Source organism: Varroa destructor, unplaced genomic scaffold (assembly GCF_002443255.2).
Source record: "Varroa destructor unplaced genomic scaffold, Vdes_3.0 BEIS01000004.1, whole genome shotgun sequence".
NCBI lineage: Eukaryota > Metazoa > Arthropoda > Arachnida > Mesostigmata > Varroidae > Varroa > Varroa destructor.
In genome coordinates, this window is record NW_019211457.1 from 2131774 (window position 1) to 2148144 (window position 16371).

General features: G+C 40.8%; 3 protein-coding genes across 7 annotated transcripts in view; 1 reads left to right on the forward strand and 2 right to left on the reverse strand.

Annotated features, from left to right (window-relative positions):
- LOC111248757 (C2 domain-containing protein 5) overlaps positions 1–7847 on the reverse strand; it is a 12126-nt gene extending 4279 nt beyond the window's left edge. The window contains exons 1-12 of one of the 5 annotated variants that reach the window (XM_086986734.1): positions 7795–7847; positions 7257–7552; positions 6907–7041; positions 5732–5818; positions 5452–5538; positions 4949–5062; positions 4230–4449; positions 2962–3875; positions 2333–2671; positions 1609–1826; positions 854–1196; positions 309–419 (exon numbers count right to left, since the gene is read on the reverse strand). In XM_086986734.1, the coding sequence (XP_086842860.1) occupies positions 309–419; positions 854–1196; positions 1609–1826; positions 2333–2671; positions 2962–3875; positions 4230–4449; positions 4949–5062; positions 5452–5538; positions 5732–5818; positions 6907–6996 (2523 nt within the window). In that variant the 5' untranslated portion in view covers positions 6997–7041; positions 7257–7552; positions 7795–7847. Of the gene's footprint in view, positions 1–308; positions 420–853; positions 1197–1608; positions 1827–2332; positions 2672–2961; positions 3876–4229; positions 4450–4948; positions 5063–5435; positions 5539–5731; positions 5819–6906; positions 7042–7256 lie in introns of those variants that run through there. The other 4 variants (XM_022801638.2, XM_022801639.2, XM_022801641.2 and 1 more) reach the window with 4 other exon arrangements.
- A 111-nt stretch (positions 7848–7958) lies between these two features.
- LOC111248759 (uncharacterized) lies at positions 7959–12389 on the forward strand. The gene is made up of 5 exons (XM_022801644.2): positions 7959–8346; positions 8630–8845; positions 9682–10004; positions 10637–10749; positions 11327–12389. Exons 2-5 carry the CDS (start codon positions 8633–8635, stop codon positions 11587–11589), a joined length of 912 nt encoding a protein of 303 aa, XP_022657379.1. The 5' UTR covers positions 7959–8346; positions 8630–8632; the 3' UTR covers positions 11590–12389.
- Usp5 (ubiquitin specific protease 5) overlaps positions 12364–16371 on the reverse strand; it is an 8359-nt gene continuing 4351 nt past the window's right edge. Inside the window, exons 2-4 of the mRNA XM_022801642.2 lie at positions 15949–16239; positions 14176–15718; positions 12364–13744 (exon numbers count right to left, since the gene is read on the reverse strand). Of these exons, the coding sequence (XP_022657377.1) occupies positions 13377–13744; positions 14176–15718; positions 15949–16239 (2202 nt within the window). The 3' untranslated portion in view covers positions 12364–13376. The remainder of the gene's footprint in view (positions 13745–14175; positions 15719–15948; positions 16240–16371) is intronic.

Below are 16371 nucleotides of genomic sequence, written 5' to 3' on the forward strand. Positions count from 1 at the left end.
TATATATATATATATAGGCTATTAGGAAAACCACTAGGACTGCAGCGTGCTAAGAGTCATCTCGGCTAGCCGATTCAGTGAACAGAACTACGTAAGTACCAATTGCCAATATACCTCATACACCTTCATACAGCCTTTTTTTTTGGCTGACAGAATTAACAGAACACATTTGTATCAGAAAAAGTAGTAGACTATTTCTCGCGATTATTTCGTAGCGACAGGACCGGTGCGTCTGTCCGGATGTCACCCTCGATTACATCCAATTCCAAGTTGCTGAATCAGATTCAAGTTGGTGGAGGTATAACTACCTCGAAATTCGAAGGATTTACGAGGTCGGCTGAATGGGCACTACCATTTGTAGTGTTTGCAAGTTTCTCCAAAAGAACGGCATCACCTTGTACGCTGACAAGACATTGACCCTGGAAGTAATCGAGTTGTTTAACTTTTGAATTTTTCTATTTTTAAAATGCAGTTGACAGGATCATATGGAAATATGAAAGAAATATGGCGGAAATATGAAAGAGCGAGCAAAGGATAGACTCGTCGTCTGCATTTTGCGCATGACTTGTTGGAATTAGTAAAAGCCGCGCTTGACAATATAGACTCACCTCTTTGTTCGCGCAAGAATATAATAGATGACGTTTATTGGCCCAATAGAGACTATTCATTCTCATACTTAAACAACAAATTTGAACTACGTCTCATTTGTGGCGTCAGATCATCGAAAATTAAGCACGAATCTTTGAATCAGCCAGACTAAGCACAATGAAGAGGAAATGATAAAAAGCAAGCAAGGACCGTAAGCGTTTATACGTCCCTAACTTAATGCCCACCATAAGATATGCATGTATACCTGGTGCTTGTGCGCTCCATGCAATAGAAGTTGATGATCCATTCGGAAGGACAACAGAGCATCGCCTCCCAATGCTGCCACATGACAACGAGCTATGGCCAGCACTTCCTGGAGGAAAGTGGCCGCAAACGAGTTCAGGTTGGACATGTGCGTCAGATTGCTGGTCTCGCGTATCAGGAAGAAATTCACGTTGCCCAAAAATTCCGACACAGCCCGACCAGGAACTGACGACAGAGTTGAGATTTCGACACCATTAGCGCGTGTCTGGACACGACACAAATTGCCAGCCTTGGTACAATTCGTTAATGTGCCGCCTGATACCCTGCCGCCGTACATTACCGTACTGGAACGCACACGCGCACGCATGTTAGGGATCGTTGAAACGAAATATTTATCGGCTTTGGAACAAATGAGAATTTGTAAGTACCATTAGAACTATGCTCTCATCTGTAACGAAAAGGTACAAAGTGTAGCAATGGTGCACCTGTTCTGTGAAAACAAGCCAAATTTTGCATCCAAATACATAATATAGCAACAAATAAAGTCAACCTTCTACTGCTACTACTGCCGAATAAACTACACCCTATCATAGATCGGGGGTAAACGTAGCACGTTTCGTTTCGGGAACTCGGAAACGACAGTGCCAAAACTCCGAGCATATATCCATATTTGCTAAATACGCATTGCACATCAGAAAACACTTTAAGATCCAGCATCTTTCTATATTCTTTCTTCGCGTCCGCAAAGGTATTTACCCCATCATCGTAGCCTGCATCTCATCCGCCTGAGGGAATGCTACTCGAAAGTGCAATCCCAATACGCGACACGGGCGGAACTTCCGGAGTCTCACGAATAACGACTGCACCCCACGGTCCAGCAAGCGGCTCAGTTCCTGATGAACAAGTGGCAATTGAGGTGGGGGCGTGCTCGCACCCAAAGAGCCTCCAGAAGGAAAAAGCTGATGGAGACGAACCTGAGAATCGAATGAAGCTTGTCTTATTCACTACTGTTACCACGAATGGTTAGAATTATGAAATTATTTGATTACCGGAGACGTTTCTTTAGATTGCATTTCGTTGCTTTCTTAACAAGGCAATCGAAAGCTTGGGACTGATTGTTCAAGCAGCGGCTATTTTAACATTTAATATATTAAACGTTAAAACAACCGCTATCTATCTTAATATTTAATATATTAAATATTAAAACAGCTGCTTAATACAGTAAGTATTAACGTTTTAGATCATTTGTATGTCTGCATAACTGTTTAGTGTTATTTTCTATGGCCTGTTCCTATAGGGAATGTCTCGTTGAATCTTAAGATCCCTCTTTTTTAGATAAAAGCTTTAACCCAAAGCTCTACGTAGCTTTACGATATAAACTTTAAATAAAGTTCTTTGACGACTTTGAAGAATATCATAGATACATTATGCTGTGCGATGGCGATGGTCTAAAAATAACAGGAAGCTATTTACTGCTTACCCGAAACGTCTGCATAACCAGCTGTGTATGTGGGACGCTATCTCCATCACCGACGTCGTCCTGTCCTTCGGGTCCTGAAGGTCCAAGGCACGTTTCTGTCGAACTAAGCGTAAATCCTGGTGGGGGTGGCCGGGTGATACATACTTCGGCGTTCGCCGCCGTATCGTCCCCTTTCCCATTAGACTCGCGGTTCATGATGCACAAACGCTGTTTAAATGAAGATGAGAGCATATCATCATCTTCGCTCTCGGACAATGACCCAGAAAGACCGCTCTGACCCGCTTGCTGAGAATTGCTGCTGGGTCGTGGTAACGCAGCTAAAACGCATGCTGTGCCAGTCTGTAAGGATCCGAGGAGTTCAGACGAAATAAAGATTAAGTTTATTGTAATAATACGCAGGTATAAAAATCAACATGCAACCTAAACACTTGTTCGTAGTGAAGGTAAAAGTCCGCGTAATCTAATGAATGCATTGAAGTCGGCTCGCAATGTAACTGCGAAGAGTTGTCTTAAACAAATTAGTAGCTATATAGAGATATGAATGCTGGCAACGCTGATAAGCAGAAGACAACATGTTTAAAATCAGTGCTGATTTTGTAACAGTATAATTCTTTTGAAGTGATACTTACTGCAACTCCAGTAACGAAGTGCTCTCCAATGGCAACCTGGACATTTAGGCCTAACACAGCATTCAGACCTGTTTTCTTCATCTTAGCTAATAGTTGTTTGTGAAGCTCATACTCGAGAAATGGTAGATTATCACTGATTTCTCTTGCGCTGGCCTCGCCCCTGAGATCCTTTTTTGCTTCACACACACGCGCCTGAATGAGAACAGAGCCCGAGATTGGGCCCATCCCCGGTGACGGCTCAATTGTTGCAAACAAAACATCGGGTACCTTACCATCCTGGCAGTTTCCACAGTTGCTTAGCTGAGTTCTAAATGGGACCACAGACGCTCTATATGGGGCGTGACAGAGGCCACAGTTCGTGGACGATATGTTCGTTCGTCCTATTGTGGTACCTGGACCAGCCGAAGCCAAAAGCGCCGCTGTCCCGCTAGCAGACAACAAAAGCACATCTTCACAAATTGTCGTCGTTTCTTGATATCCTACGACAATATTGCATGCAAGCGATTTCGCGTGCGAGCGGATCTCTTTTCGGAGTTCCGTCCACCAAGAATCGCGTGTTTCAGCTTCAGATTCAAGAGAGTTGTCGAGCAGTTTTACAGAACGAGCTGATACCACTCCTCCGACGCTATCAATCAAGCCGGGCGGAAGGTGACGTATCGTTATGAATGGGTATTCAGCCATGTCCTCAACCATTGTTACCCCACCTGTAGTGCCCGCCCCTGCGGGTTGCGGTACCCCAAGAGGTGCTGCGGCATCATCCGTGTCTTCTTCGCTCTTCATCAGTTTGACCACGCTTCCAATGCCTCGAACAACGATACCGGTGTCGCCCTCGAGATCAAAGTACTGCTGATAGCCTAGAACGGCATTGCCACCCAGCTCCAGTGCTTTCAGGCCAACACGGCGTTGCAGTTGACCTTGAGCACAAGGAAACAACACGATCATATTTAGTTGGTGAATTTCATTATTTACCATTTCAACAATGCTGCCATAACGTAGTAAGCTGAAGCAAAAGCGTTATTATGAGTCGGGTCGTTTCAATTAGGTATCTTCTGAAATGTATGAAATGTAGCTACCTTATTAACATAGAACCAAAAGATGTTTGTCTATAAACATCGTGTACGTATACATTACAAGGTGCATTGTATACGCCTGCTCATTGAATTACGAACAAACTGCAACTCTGCAGATTTCCGGTTAAGTGTTGAGCGACTATTACTTTATTATTAGTATTACTATAACTACTGTTCACAACTACATTACCGTCTTACCCGCGAATCTTGCAAAAAGAGCCTGTCTTGCTTCATTAGAAGCTCTAGGTGTCCTAATTCGATCCATCCAGTGGAATTCAGGGTCATCACCCGCAATTAGTTCCTCGGTGAAGCCGAGGGCAGAAACGAGGTTGTAGCCGTCTGGAACCCGATTTGAGTAGAAAAGTTGCATGCCAACTGAGGACACGCGGTATTTATTGGCATCACAAAATAGGTCTACCTAAAATGAAAGAAATGGACGCTGTTTACGCAAATCACCCATATTTTTATTTAAGGAACGAAATCGTAGTAATGACCGAGTTGTCTAAAACATTTCTTACTCATGCCTTTTGAGAAGCCATAACTCGATCGCTTAATAAAACAGATACTCTAAATAAATAAGATAAAGTAGAACTTTTACTTTTTTTTAAATGTTTTACTTTTTTTAAAATATTTTACTTTTTTAAAAAATGTTTTAAGGAAACATTTTTTTACCTTAAGGAAATTAACAAATGTATTAGTTATTTTCATTTTTCGCCTATTAACATAAACCTGGGTCAATTTTAGTAATAAACAGTATAGCCTTCTTCAGTGACTAATGCCACCAACTCTGCAAGTAGAGAAGCGATGCTATGTTTTTGATAGCTTATTTTATAAGTTCGATGATTTTACTTCGAAATGAAATACCGTAAGTTTCTCAATAGCGCAATCACAAGCAACGCGTGGTTTCAGACGAATACCTTGACTGTGATGTTAATTTCTCCCCGAATTCCATGCAACGTATCGTATATGGGAAGCCAGCCCTGAAGACCGCTGCACGTTTCACGCAACAGAGGATTTAAATCAATGTAGACCTATGTACGAGGCAAGGCACAAAAGAAGCTCGTTTCTCTCGCAGATCTTTAGCAATATGGGATATTCTACTGTTTTATCAGTAATTGAATTTATACCTCTTATTATATATTGCAGACCTATTATTACTGTCTTATAAGCTAATAAAATATCGGTCGAAATCAGAGAGCGCATGAATCACGAATCACTGAAAGAATAACAGGACAATTTACCGATAAACTTCCTAACTTGTATCTTAACAGGACGGTTGAAGCGACTGAGCTGAGAAAAATCTAGACGAATCGAAATATCCGGGGTTTGCTCTAAAAGACTCAAGCTGATATTGCATATATATGCCAATACTATTCACATAGAAATAATCGATTTTGTATCTACACATGTGGTGATGAACCTTTCCAATCGCGTCGTTTGCTGAATACGTGTCATAGTCCATTACACGTAGTTGCAATCGCTCATCCTGAAGAGCTTCATCATCCATCTATAAGCAGCAATGGAACCACGTACAACCTTTAATATTTGTAAATATTGTACAAATTTCAGGACAACAGAATAGTTTAGCTTGCTCGCTCACGTGGCAATTGCCAGAATGAAGCCACCTATGCTAGAGAGCACATTTACTTGCTAGAACGTGCATATATATACATATATATATATAGCTCACTGAACCTTACCTCAAAACGGAACCACTCCGAATTCCATTGCGGATTTAAAGATTTTCGGTATATCTCCGTCTTATAGCATATTTGCGCCAGTCGAACCTAAAAAATGTGGATATAGTTTGAATTATTTTTACAAATATAGAAAAAACTTCTAGTTCTGGAGGGTCTCTGATAGCCTGAAACATTTTTTCATTAAGGATCTATGGACATGAAATACCAATACTATAGAGGGATTCAATATTAATTCATATAAACACAAAATATAGATATAGTTTGCACTTAATTTTCGTTTGTTTTTTTTCTTAGTCCTATGTAAGTTATACCTATAGATCTGCTTGGCTACGCAAAGGTATAGGCACAGTCAGATCTAGCTCCAATGTAATCAAAGGTATCATTATTACCGTTCTGAACGAAGAAACACTTGTGTCACTCTAAGAAGAGATATATGACTTTTAATTATACAGAATAGCGCAATACTAGGGTTATAGCGCAAAACGACTCGAAGTTCACAATTAGGAAAAATTAATCTTTTAATTCCGAAGAACGTCGCCTTACGGACGGAGCAGTATCCGTGTTCCCCAAGTGACAACCTATTATCTTTTTCTTTAAAAGCTTCTTTTGTCCTATCTGTATCTTCACGGCTTGCTTAATCGAATCTACCGTAAATAACATTTGTTGATTTATGTGCCTATTAACTTCCTGGTTCCGAATCTCGCATCTAAACAATGGCTTGCCAAGCCAATGAGACCCATACCATCTTGCCATTGATCACGCATTACGAAAATTAACAAGACATTACGACAAAGGTCAAGGCTACGCGAAACACCCAAGATAATATTTCAACTAAGCCATTCTGAAAAATTCAATCGGCATCCATTATTTAACCGCACAAGAACCCAGCTTTGGGTGGGCGGTTGCTAAAAATTCTTAATTAAACACTTAATCTAAATTGCGATTTTAATGCAAATACATAACTTTGTTTATTGATTTCGACCTAATGGATCGTTACAGGCCGTTAGCAACTGTATACCATAAATATAAAATCTACCAAATGGGCTGGCTCCTTCGTAAATCTGTGTTAGACCACGATGTAATCCACCGAATTTTATGTGGAGCTCGTTTTCGAATTTCGTAAAAGTTTCGGATTGTTCGAAAATATATATTCAGAATTAAAGGGGTTCACGTACCTCGGTAAACGCATCACAAGCCTCACTGGCTCGATCCATCACCGGTAGATTACGCGCAGCCAGCACTCGAACGCTCACTCGACCCGGCATTTTGCTTTTTCTTTAAATTAACAACCTCATAGGCCAAAACATAACCTACAGGAAAAAAGGGTCGCACAGTTCACTTCATTAGAATCGCATTTAATCGAGAGGAAAGCCACCCAGACCCGTCTTTGATAAGCGACGTCTACCACGGCCACACGTCATATCGGTGACGCTTGCCGCTTACTAGTGGATTATGTAACAGCTGGTTCTACATTAATACAGTGAAGCAGAGGACTCGCCACAACGATTCTATAAAATGTACCTACTCTAACAAAGTACTTCTGGCCGCGCACGACATTTGTACGAACTACGAGCTTCATCTTGTTATTGTTTTGATACCCACTGCGTTTCCACGAAGAGTCCTATATCGAATTGGTGGCGCGAAGACGATAAGGCTTCAGTCACAAAATATTTAAACTCCTTCAACGATCAATAAATAAAGTAATTATTTATTGCTGCTACTCCTCATTTTCGTATGTTTTCGTTTAGTTGCTTTTCTATTTCGCCACTCCATTGTTGATCTAGCCGAATTCAATACTCTAACAGGTAACACTGCTAACCACTGAAAGGAGCCATATTAAAATGTCGTGAGATCAGTAACAACAGGCTCGACAGCACGATATAACCTCGCTGCTACTCAATTTAATGAAATTTGAAGTCCCGAAAATCAATTGGAACAAAGTATGCGTAATTCTACGAAAGCATAAGGAGCACTGGCTCTGTTAGCCTTGTTATACTATATTAAGTAGCGTTTAAAGAATATCCGAGTATATTATTGTTGTAAAAATAGAAACATAATATGACATTTTTTTCGTCGATCAACAAGCCTTTGTGACTCTTACAGCCATCGAATGGATTGCATTAAATGTCTGATTTGATGTCATATCAGACACGCGCTTTCGTCTCCATCAAAAATCATCAGTCACCGCTGGTTGTACTGTCTTTGAATGAGTATGTAAACATGAGTGGAGACGAAACACTCGACACAGAGAAAAGACAACTTTCTAATCGAACAATAAAAAGGAGATCCTGATTCAGTCGACGGCCATAAACAGCCGCACCTCTGTTTAAGCTTACTTAACTTCGAAGTTGGTGTTGCGGTGAAAGTAAAAAATACACATATGTTAGATATGTGCTTCGGGGGCGTTCTATCGCGGTTACGGCAGCCATCACGAAGTACCTGTTGTCGAAGACAATAACGGCAGGACAAAGGTAGACGTTAAAGATTTTCCAGGCGAATTATTAATGGCGGATTTGTGACGTGTGGATGCGAGGAAGAGGAGTCCTGTTGATTTTTTTACAAATTGAACGTGTTCAGCTGTCTTCTGCAAAATTGCATTTTGCAGGGATAGGGAGGCAAGTAATGATTTTCTTCCGATAATATGAATTTCTATGCACGCATGAAATAAGCTGCTTGATTGTATACTTACCTCGTATTGTGATTTAAACTAACTTTTTGGTACAAGACGATACTCCTCGCCTAATTTTCCATAAACGTCATTGGAAGGCACCTGTCACGAGAGAAACTGCTTTTTCTAGATTGGGTTTTTTTTTTTTTAGATATCTATACTACTTTTTTCGTAAGGAAAGTGTATTGACTAATTGGTTCGTTAAACTCATGCTTTTAATTCTTATATAGAGAATGGAAAGAACACGATTAGCTGCGAGGAGAGCGGCAAGCCGTTTGCATATGCAGGTGGTCATCCAACAAGACCCAGCTTCAGGGGATCAAGATCCAAACGTTGTTCATGTTGTTATTGAGGATGGTGGGGCCTTAGACTGTGCTGCGGACGGACAAGAGATTCAAGTAGAGGCACAACACGATACTTCGCGGGCGAAGAGCAGTGACAATTCTGTAAGTGTCATGTAGCCGTATGTATGGTTCTAGGTCTTCAACTGTTTATTTGGAATTACTCGTATTGACTGGATTTAAGGTATTTTATATCTTATAAGTTAAAGCGAGCCAAGTATGTACAGGGTGGTACAAAACTCGACTGGCAGTGGAAAAAGATAATGTGCACTTCGGTCATTTTTCACAGTAAATCTACTTTCTCGCCATCCGCTACGATAAATTTATTTATACTCCGAAGGTTTTAGTGATTCTTTATGTTATAATATGGCCGAATAAACAACACAACGACTGATAACTGAAAAATTCGTCTTTGGAAGCTATGCTTTTACTGAAATTAAAAATAAAATCGACGCTGAGGATTCAGCTCGTGCATGCTAGCTAAACGCTGGCGAGTTTGATATATTTGTATCGGGTACAGAAATGTCACCAAACTTATAAGTTGCAGATCAAGAAAAATCTTACTTATGGATAAATAAGCGAAAATCAAAAACTTAAGTCTGCAGCGTAAATTGTCAATAAATGCCATACAAGCAAGAAGTTGACATGCAAACGACAAGAACTAGATTTAGTGCGCGTAGCGTTATTTGATGATGAATAGCAATGCTCAGTTTGAAGACTCTGTAGGCATGTTCATGTTTTCAGTCCGGTTCACTGCCAAGGTTCTCTAAAACCCGCTCCAAGTAACTAAACAACTTAACCTAGAATAGCAACTTAATAATAGATCTGTAGTTATGCAAATCGTATTGGTTTAAGCTATATACTAAAATTAACACTCGAAAAAAGGAACAGAGAACACCTGGTTTCTTTTGATGAATGATCCTATCCGCTTTCGCTTCCAGTTAGCCGCAGCGGCACGTCCGTATCCGTGTGCCTTCTGCGCGTCGAGATTCGCGTTGAAGTCTTCGTTACGGCGGCATGTTCGGTCACAACATGCAAACCACCCCGAACGGGAGGTAATGCTACGCAAAGCGTTTGAATGCCGTTTGTGCCATAGTGAGTTTACGACCAATTCCGATTTATGGTTTCATCGGCAGACGGTTCACGGTGCAGAAGGGCGCGTGTCGAACCTTACCAAAGGAACTGCGTCGGACACAACAGACGGCTCGCAAGGAGAGAGATGCACTGACGAAAAAGACGAAGAGAATGAAGTGGACGATCAGGGGTAAAAATGAAACCTAGTTACTTTTGTTAAGATTTCAATATCTGGGCTTTGGGCAAGATTATTCTACTCACATTAAAAAAAAAATAAGAGATTTCAAGTTTTACGTCTAGCTCCACCGCTGTGGAACACTACTTCGGGCGGCTGGTTTTTTCCAGAGTGGAACGAAGCGTGCCTACGCCTAATCTTCAACTTGGGCCACCTCACTGTTTTTTTTGAAAATTTATCTCACCTATGCAATTGAATCAAATTCCGTTTCATGTTCAATGTGCCGACGGTACCATAGAACCAGTGGTACGAGTTGTGAAAACCTATTTTCTATATCGAGCGTGCACCTGTAAAGTATTAAGTGAACCACTCTGTTCTTTCAAATAACAATGCTAACTACAGTCAGCTTTGCTACAGCTTCAGCTAGAACCATTTTTATTTTAAGTTAGAAAAGATTTTTATGAGAAGTTTCGACCAAATCAGATTTCTACTAAAGTCTCAGCTATAATTAGTTTGATGATAATACAGAGCACTGAATCATTTTATGTGCAGTGATTAGGAATATAACAATATTCATGCATTTTAGCATATCTTTTAAACAACTAGAAACAAGCGTGGCTATGCTTTGCTTCCCGTCGAAATTGTAGGGGCTTCACTTGTGTGTTATGCGCGTTCACATATCGGAAAGTTCAGGATCTGAAACGTCACATCCGGAGACGTCATCCCGAGGCTCTAATTAAAAATGGCTATGACGTTGGAGGTTAGTATTATAGCACCAAGTGGCACGAGCCTGACAGATATACGGCAAATCATATTTAAAGTTACTTTCGGAATCGAAAATATTATTCCTTCATTACCATCAAATGATTAAGTTTTCATTGATTAATTGGGCCAATTTTTGGTTCGGAACAATATTTTCTCATGCCTCTCTTGTAGGAATCTCATACGAAGCAAAACATAAATTCTGGTTCGTACAAAACGCTGTTATTACTGAAGTGCAATATACTGGTATTACCACCATTCAGAGACTTTAACGTTCAGATATTTAATGGCAGCTATTTACGAATAATGAGAAAACATTGTCTAATTCTCCGTGTAACGATTAGATACGCAGCCTCGTTGTCGCGTATTAATTGAGATATCTATGTTCACTCATCGGACTGGAGTACGCTTTATCCTTATCTTTTATCCTGATTTTATACAATCAGTACTTCATCTATTGTCAAACTATCTGTGAAGGGAATGCATTTATACAATAAAACCATATTTCATAATGTTCAAACTTTAACTATAAATATCGTTTTAAAAGGCCCATGTTCATTTGATGTTTTAAACAGCGTTAGCATCATCGCTTATCATGGACAACAGCGATCCTTTACACGGCTCCGAGCCCGTTCGGGTATGCTCGATAACTCCAGCTAATCTCCACGGTGACCTGGTGACTCGTGTTCCAGCAACCACACAACTAGCTGTTCGATGCGCTCGGAGTAACGGGAACACCCGAAGAGTTGTCGAAGAACTTCTTCAATTGGAGGCACCTCAAGAAGTAGAGGAAGTCGTACTCAACGCTTCGGAGCACTATGTCTGCTCGAATGAGTAGCGGATGCTAACAAGAGATGTCGGCGGGTCGTCAACGAACATACAGCGTCGTCTCCGTACTTTTCAGGCAGACTTAGGTAGCAATCTTTTTGTCCACATAGTCGATGATCTTTACCACTTGCCTCATATTTAACAACTTACAAGAATTACAATTAATAATGAAATGACAAAACGGGGAGCGAATGTAATACTGATCTGATGAATACGGGTCTTGAAACTTGGAGAGTTTTGCAAATGTAAAGATACGAACACTTGGAGCTTGGTAGCCGATTGCTCGAGGTGTGTCTTTATCTAAATAAAAAAAGCTCATGATATATTTGACAGTTAGTAATAAGGTTTCGGATGTAAATTATCGGGTAGGAGAGAGAGAGAGAGAGAGAGAGAGAGAATTGTATGGCGAAATTGGAGAAGATAACCGTGGGTTCTCGAAGAAATTTGGTCTGATGAATGATCACAATTAGCAACAACAACATTGTGGAATTATCTTAAAATAGAATGACTTTTTGTAAAAAGGAAGTCTGTTCTTGAGAGGGATTCGGTGCCTGCAGAGGCCGACTAATAAATCGGACCATTCTTAAAAGCCTCCTGCAATACTACGACAGCAGTGACGGAGGGTAAGAGCGGCCCTGAATCACATCCGAGATGTGTCCGACACGCTGTTGTCCTGATACATTGTCACAACAACTATGTGGTGAGGGCAATGGAGTCGAGACATGACGACCTAGTAAACACTGTAAATAGCCATGTCAATATGTCAAATAAATAGAGCTGCATCTTGTATAAAAATGTTTATTGAAATAATCTTGAGTTTTTCTTTTTTCAGAAATCAAGGCTTCTGTGGTTGTAGTTGTGACATGATTGTAGCTTCACGGATACTGTACCGTCAGTACTACCACATTTTATACCACATTTTATATGTGATTATTGCGCCGCAGTCCATTCTGTTTATTTTATAATTAGTAACTAATATCATTGCTATTACTATTAATAATTAATTATCCATTTGTGGCAATCACAAGAGATAACTTTAAGGTCCATATTACCGGTGCGGCTAGGCAAATATGGAAGTGGCTTTTTTCATTGCCGCCTGCGCAAACAGCAACATAATAAAAATAAATAAATAACTATCCATCGTCATCGTCGTCGTTGTCGTCGATCAAACAAGAAAGTATCAAAAAATAGTCATCAGCAACTCCATGCAATTTCTCTCACATTACACCCGCCCTCCTTTGCCCCACTTCTGTATTAAACCTATCTATTCGTTGATATTTTGGGTAGAACAAACTACACAGCCCCTCAAGCTTGCCCTTTAAACACTACAAGTTCCGCAGCAATACTAAGGATTAGAAGAAATTAACGTCGATAATTATAATAATCACGATAATGGTAAAATAAATTTAATTCTACTCTATCAACGATATATATAATAAATACAGAAAACAAATTGGTAACCCATACATTATGACATTACAACGAACCTAACACATTCACTCTTACCATTTCTATTTTCTCCTACAAGAGTTATTAAAACAAAATCTCCTAGCCCGTGTTATTATATTATAGAATAGATATATTAAAAATATATTGCGCCTAAAGTGTTTTTGTAGCTATTTGCTTTATGGATTCTATCAGATCATTATGTAAATTCACTCTATTTTCTTCCACGTTGACTTTTCTGCAATTTATCCATCCTTCTATGTTTAGTTGCGTTTTGCTCCTTCTCTTCGTATGTTCCCTAGACCACAGGACCGAATCTCTAGGCGATAACAAATGCGATTATGAAGCAAATCACTCAGCACGTCTGTACAAGTAAAGATAGGCTAGATCCTTAGGGGGCTTTTCTGAGCGCGCGATCTTGTCGTCATTGCATATGACCCATTTTCCATCTTTTAGCAAGTGGCAAACATAATGTCCTGAAGAAGTGTTCGAGCCCATGTGTGTAACAAACGCAACTAGCTTATAGCAACCAGACCCATCTGTAACAGGGTATTCCTTCGAATTGCCTTGTTCAGCGGCGACTTTGTCCGTGGCCATCGCGGCAGTCTCTGGCGCGTTAAGTTCCTTCAGATGCGAAAAGATCCAGTCAATAGCACGTTCCACATTATTCTCTGTGGCCTGAAGAGCTCGGGTAGCGTGCTGCCGGCTGAAGCCCATTCCTAGAAAATTTAAATGCGATGTTGTATACGTATTAGATGTGAGAATAGATCAGGAATAACGCAAGAAGCATAATAATTTGATTGAGCTCGATTGAAGCTTAAGGGTACATATAACAGAGCAAAAGAAACTCTAAAGAACATTGATCTTAAGTGTTCCGCACGTGTGAAGATTAGCTATTTTGAATTAGCTCAGGCTACTCCCTATGGGTAGTATTATAAAACACTGGCTGTTAGCTGAAATATAATGAATTGAACTCGCCGTTGCTCCTAAATATTCACTTCAAATTTCTTTGAGCGAAAGCTCAGCTGTAATACAAAACTAAACCTGAGCGTGATTAGTTATGGTGCACCGTTGTTTCCAACTGACTGTTGATTAATTTTTAAAAAACACGTTTAACACATCAAGTTTTTTCAAAGTGAACAACACTTGCCCATAACCATTTCTATGCCTTCTTCACTGGGTTGCGGTCCTTCAACTTTACTGGCGATACCAGGCACCACAAATGGTGCCGCGAAATCCTCATCGCCCATATGTTCCATCACCCACTGCGTGGCAGCTTCAATACCAGAATTCTTTGTATGGTAGACCGCTTTCCGGCAGCCTTCGATTGGGAAGCCCATATCTACCAGCTGAGCAACGATGGCCGCATCTATTGAAGGTTTTTCCGTTTGGTCGACAGGCATCGCTTCTTCACCAGGCTGGAGTCCTCCCTTGGCGCGAAGCGTTGTCAAATCTAAGTGATCCGGAATCTGAAGGGATACGTCAAGCTTTTTCGGTGACCAGTTCTCTGTGAACGTGAATTTCTTTACTTGAACTAACAAGAAATCAGGAAAGGTTAGAAAGCGTACCGTCTGCTTAACAGTGACTTTCTCATTAGCGGCTGGGCTAAAATAGTCGTCGATGTAACTAGGAACAGACATCGCAGCTATGCATGCCTCAAACGGGATCTTGGCTAAAACCATCTCTTTTGGGTCAAGACGTTCCTTTTTTTCTTCGGCTTGCTTCTTCTTTGCTTCGTAGGCTTCCACCTCGGCTTTGTTCGTTGCCGCCTCCATCGGGATGACTAACCGTAGAACACATTCACGTCGCTTTTTGTAAACCACTCTCTTTGTCTTGCCACATTCAATGCGATCCTCGACGTTGAAAGAAAACACATTGCTGATGGGGTTATCCTTGTCATTTTTATCCAACAGGTCCATAAGGTAACAGAAGTATTCCTCCGCGTCCTGTTGCCGTTTCGAACTGAATTCAGGATGGTTTTTCCCTACGACGTTTTTAAACGACTGGGGTTTGATTGCCGACGTATCGATCTCGCTGGCCGGCTTGCTCGAATACGCGCCGGATAGAATGCCGTGAGAAAGCTTGGCCATCTGCACACGAAGATCGGTATTCGGGTCGTCAGGGCAATTTGCAATGATAGTCTTATACTCGTTGTAATACCGCTTGACAAACGAGGGAATTGTGAACAGCATCTGAACAATCGAGTTCATATAGCATGAGTTACCAAGGTTAATTAGACCGGTATAGCCAGGACCGTAAAGTGGTTCGAGTTTGCAGCCCTCCTCGGTTGCGGCAGCCCATTCGCCTATACGCTGATTAATGTCGAGCTCCAATTCGGCCATCGACTTCTCTGTTTTTCGCATTGCGGCCACGTCAATACCAAAATGGCCGAGATGTTTTTCTAGCTGACTGTCAATAACCATATCATCCTCATCGTACGAATACACGTCAGCGCCTTTATGGTTGATTGTACCAAGCTTTACCGCTAATGGGTATTTGGTTTCGTTGTAATGTTGAATCGCATGATCGTTTCCTCCGGAGCCATCGAAAAATTTACGACCACAGTTTATTGCGCCGTCGGTCAAATTTAACCAAAGGTTCTCCCGAAGGTCGCATCTCGAGCATTTCCAACCGCTAGCCGGAATTGTAACACCGTTTGTCAATTGCTGCAAAGTCTCAGAGTGTTTACTGACCTGTTGACAAAAGGCAGAATCAGAAATAAGTTTTCCATATCTCAAACCTAGAGCTGAAAAACGGCCATTACTTCTATACTATCGCCAATATGATAAAAGTAAATACATGTAGATGTTAACTTGATTAATTTGTACTTCTTCAAGCTATCTTGAAGGCTACAGTGTTACTAAAAATACTTCTAATATTAAAAGTCAATCTCTTTAGCTTGTTCTTGAAAGTAACGCTTCACCTGTCGAAGTTCACCGTCCCAAGTTCCTGTTGTAGCATTTAGCTCTTCCGCTTTGAAAACGCTTTCAGCCTTATTTACACCCTCAGCACTCCTCTTTATATTTTCAGGTAATTTTGGGTCGTCTATATTAAAGACGGCACATTCTGGCAGGACAACAATTTGCACATGTTCTTCGTATTGGAACTTCTTCGCATCTTGGAAGCCCCCTGCGAGACCGATAGCTAGTCGCGTAGGTGAGGGACACGTCTTCGCTTCAGTTTTAAACTTCAGTCTCTTGATGTGCAGGAACACCTGTTGGAAAAATGATTGAAATATGCTTTATTACCTTTTGCCAGCAGTGTGTGAATCATTTTTGAGGCTCTAGAGTATTACGCTATATGACATATTCCATACGACTACAGTTGACTATGTAGGCATTATTTC